The following is a 4050-nucleotide window of genomic DNA, read 5'->3' as shown; positions in this document are numbered from 1 at the left end:
ATTGCATGGTGTAAAATCTGTGCACATGACAAATAAATATCTTGAATCTTGAATCTAAATGTATATGTCAGGAACATTCAATCTACAATAACCTTAAACTCATATTAGGAGAAGAGATGTACTAGATTTAGCTGCAAGTTTATTTCCATCTATAGTCCCAGGGCAAAAGACACAAACAAAAATGCATTTAATTAAAATACAAGTTCAAAAGTTTACACGCTTTATTAAATAATATTACAACCATAAGCCTAGAAATGCAACAAAGGCAATTGTTCAGAAAAGAAGACATTTTACAAAATGTTGGAACCGAAAAAACACATAATAGAAAAAAAAATGCAGGAGCACAAATCATGGAACAGGAAACTATTCTTTTTTTTTTAAAGATGATTTTTTTTCCATTTATAAGATAGTGACAGTGGATAGACAAGAAAGGTGGGGGATGACACGCAGAAAAGGGCCGTAGGTCAGACTCGAACCCCGGACTGCAAAGGACTTACTGGGTGAGCTACAGGTTGCCCCAGGGAACTATTCTTAGATTGAATGTGTAGTCACAAAATCACCAAAAACACCAGATACTAAGAACTAAAGACAGTCCTATTCCAGAATATGACACTTATGGGCATGCCACCTTCAAGGTCCCATGACATGGTGCTCTTTGGACGCTTTTACATAGACCTTAGTGGTCCCCTAATACTGTATCTGAAGTCTCTTTTACATAGACCTTAGTGGTCCCCTAATACCATATCTGAAGTCTCTTTTATATAGACCTTAGTGGTCCTCTAATACCATATCTGAAGTCTCTTTTATATAGACCTTAGTGGTCCTCTAATACCATATCTGAAGTCTCTTTTATATAGACCTTAGTGGTCCCCTAATACCATATCTGAAGGCAGAGCAGGATACCCAGGGAATGGTTCACACCTAGTGCCATTTCTAGCCACTGGGAGATCATGGGCAGGCTGTGGGAACTCATATCAATGCTAAAAAAAAAACTCATTAAGTTCAATTTTCACGCCATGGGACCTTTAACAATGTCTGATAACTGGTTTATTTGCATATTAAATAAACAGCAATATGATACAGCACAACAAAACCAAAACACAGTCTTTTAATGAAGTTCGTAACTTTCATCATCAAGGTGTACCATCATCTCCTTAAAAATACTTAACTCTCCAGTCGCTGAAGTCCTTTTAAGTACTGTGTGTCTGTGATTAACAGAAATTTGGAGGTTTCCACTCCCGGGACAAAAAAACGTAACTCTCTTGTGCCATGCTGTGCAATCTCAGATTGAATCCCACGCCCATAAAGTTGACAGCACAGCAGCAGGGATGGTCATGTTCAAGGAACCATTATCGCCGTCTACCACAGGAAGTGTTACAGGTGAGTCCAAAGAGTTTTTGTGACGTGGTTGTGGGCGTGTTGCATACTGGTTTCAGTGGGAGTAGAAAATTGGACAAAGATCTTGCTTTTGTTATTCGCAGGCGATTTTACCATCAAAGCTGGAGAGGGCGATGGCAAAGGCCTGCACGGCACACATCGGGTACTTGTAGTCCAGCGTGAAAATGTCATCAGCTATTCGTCCAAATTGCATCACAATGTAGTCCACTGTAAAAGGCAAGGAATCGTTTTAAATAGCAAGCTATGAAAGAAGGAATGTTTCATTTGTTGAAATTAAAATATTATAGGATAACGTTGTTAATGTGTTAAATGTTATAAATGTAGTCTGGATCGACGACTGTTCATTTAGTAGATAGTTCCGGTGCGGACTGAAGTTCCCCCCAGATGTCCCGCCAGATGTCCCGCCGGATGTCCCTAACCTTCTAATTCAAACTCCGATCACATCGAGGAACATTAACCGGACTCTCTTAGCAACATTACACGCTGAGAATGGCAAGTTTTGAAGAAAATTTGAATCGTGCAAAAAGGCAGGCCTGTTTGGTTCTTCCGGGCAATGATTGGAAAGATTTACAAAGAATGTGTTTAGGGCATTTACTCTCTAACTGGGATGTTTTTGGACCAAATGGCATGGATTTGCTATGGACAAATTACACACAAGGCGATACACGTCTCTAAAAATAGAGTCGTGAAGGGTAGTGACACTGAGGGTGATCACGAAAGGTAGCACTAAAATTGACTAATTGATGTGAAGGTAGTCTCAAGTGGGTTAGGGTTAGGGTTTTATCTGTCTCAGTGTTTTTACTTTCAACTGTTTATACTTGTGTTTTATCTGTTTAACTGATTTTGTGTAAAGCACTTTGAATTGCCCTGTTGCTGAAATGTGCTATACGAATAAAGCTGCCTTGCCTTGCCTTGCCTTACACTGGTAAGAGCAAATTATGTTTGACCATGTATCCAGCTAATTAAAATAGCTTGCATCACTGTATTGTGTTTGCAACAGAAACATGTGCACTTTACTATACGCTCTACTATACGCACTACACTATGCACTATACTATACGCACTATAACAGAAGTGTTTGTCTTCATCGATAGATTTGAACTGTTGGTTGAAAATACTCACCGTCTTTGCTATGGACTATCTGGAAGTTTTTGATGGAGGCCTGGGTGACCCTGCCGTTAAAGTTGAGAACATGAGACGCAGTTTCTTCGTTCCACACAGGCGTCTTGTTGTGAAGCTCGATCAGATTGTCCATCTTTCTATACTGGTGCCTTATCAACAAGCCATCGCAGTCCTGAGAATTGGCAAAACAGAAGTCAGAAAACAACACCAGCAAAGTGTCATATGATTTCACATCTTGGCCTTGTGTTCCTCTCAAAATAAACAGACAACATATCATAAATCAAGGTGTAAGCAGTATGGATATCATTTGATGACATTGGGCATAGCAGCGGGGGATTCTGGGAAGCCTAATTCTGGTAATGAAATGGGTAGCAACCATCACGCACACCACTTGCTTTGTCTCCTTTGTGTCTCCTCCTTTATTTCCCCCGAAGATCCATTTCCACAGAGAAAAAAGTGTGGGAGTTTTCTTTTTTTCTTTGGAAATGATTTTGCTAATGAGTCACCTGATAGTTTCATGCACACAAAGTCAAAATCCCCACAGTTTGAGATGTATACTTTATAATCCCACTTTTACATAAATGTCTAATTCCACTTTCTGGTGTAACACCCTGGTGACTTCAACATTTTATTCTATTCATTTTGCAGTTTTTTTATGTTCAAAAATGCAAAAAAAAAGCAACGTATCTCACATTTCGTGGTCGGAGAGGCACTCTTTCATTGTTCTTGTCCATTCCTGGAATGACAACCGTCATCCTTCTGGGTCCTTTCATCCCTAAGACATTTGTTTCCTAATGACAGAGATAATCAAAACCAAGATGTTTGTCAAATATTACAACCATAAAATATTATTTGTGAAATTCATTGTAGATAATATATAATGAGCTGTCTAATAACTTACATAAATGATGCCTGCTAGTTCCTGCCGTGCATTAGACAAGTCTGGAAGAGCTCGGTCTGGATTCAGAGCGTTGTCAAATATGGTGAACTTAGTCCCCATTAAATTGGACCTAGATAATATATTAAATAATTTAAAACTCACGGTAAATGACTATTTCTCTGATATTACACATTTCAATGCTACTATTGAATGGATTGATTTTGCAGTGTACCTCAGCTTTCCGACAAAGTTCTCTCCACCTCTGGATAAATCTGTGGCATCGATGGAAATGAGGTAATTTGAAGTTGCGCATTTCTTTCTTTTCCTCCCAGCCAACAGGAAGGTCTACAAAGGGAAAAAAGGCAAATATGCCTGTTACATTTAATGAAAGAGTGCAATCTACTGTACACAAAACCCTAACAATGTTAATTTCAGTGCTAAATTAAATAATTAAATGAATGGAACTACTCACAGAGTTCTTTTTCATCTTGTTTAAACCTTGTGTTGTCTTCCCATCAAATTTGGAAAATCAACACATTTTTTGACACTTTCTATCAATGTTTAACTTTTTCTTACATTTTGTCCCTTTTTTCAACACTTTTGACATTTTTTTTTCAATGTTTGTCCCTTTTTTTGACGTTTTCAACACT

At 38.3% G+C, this 4050-nt stretch overlaps 1 protein-coding gene across 1 annotated transcript in view; it reads right to left on the bottom strand.

Moving 5' to 3' along the window:
* Window positions 1–203: 203 nt before the first annotated feature.
* Window positions 204–4050, bottom strand: part of LOC116687798 (tubby-related protein 1) — a 13048-nt gene continuing 9201 nt past the window's right edge. Inside the window, exons 9-13 of the mRNA XM_032513409.1 lie at window positions 3633–3745; window positions 3422–3530; window positions 3213–3311; window positions 2521–2692; window positions 204–1605 (exon numbers count right to left, since the gene is read on the bottom strand). Coding sequence (XP_032369300.1) covers window positions 1472–1605; window positions 2521–2692; window positions 3213–3311; window positions 3422–3530; window positions 3633–3745 — 627 coding nt within the window. The 3' untranslated portion in view covers window positions 204–1471. The remainder of the gene's footprint in view (window positions 1606–2520; window positions 2693–3212; window positions 3312–3421; window positions 3531–3632; window positions 3746–4050) is intronic.

Source organism: Etheostoma spectabile, chromosome 4 (genome assembly GCF_008692095.1).
Source record: "Etheostoma spectabile isolate EspeVRDwgs_2016 chromosome 4, UIUC_Espe_1.0, whole genome shotgun sequence".
In the NCBI taxonomy this organism is placed as follows: Eukaryota; Metazoa; Chordata; class Actinopteri; order Perciformes; family Percidae; genus Etheostoma; species Etheostoma spectabile.
This window is presented reverse-complemented; position numbering and strand designations above follow the sequence as displayed.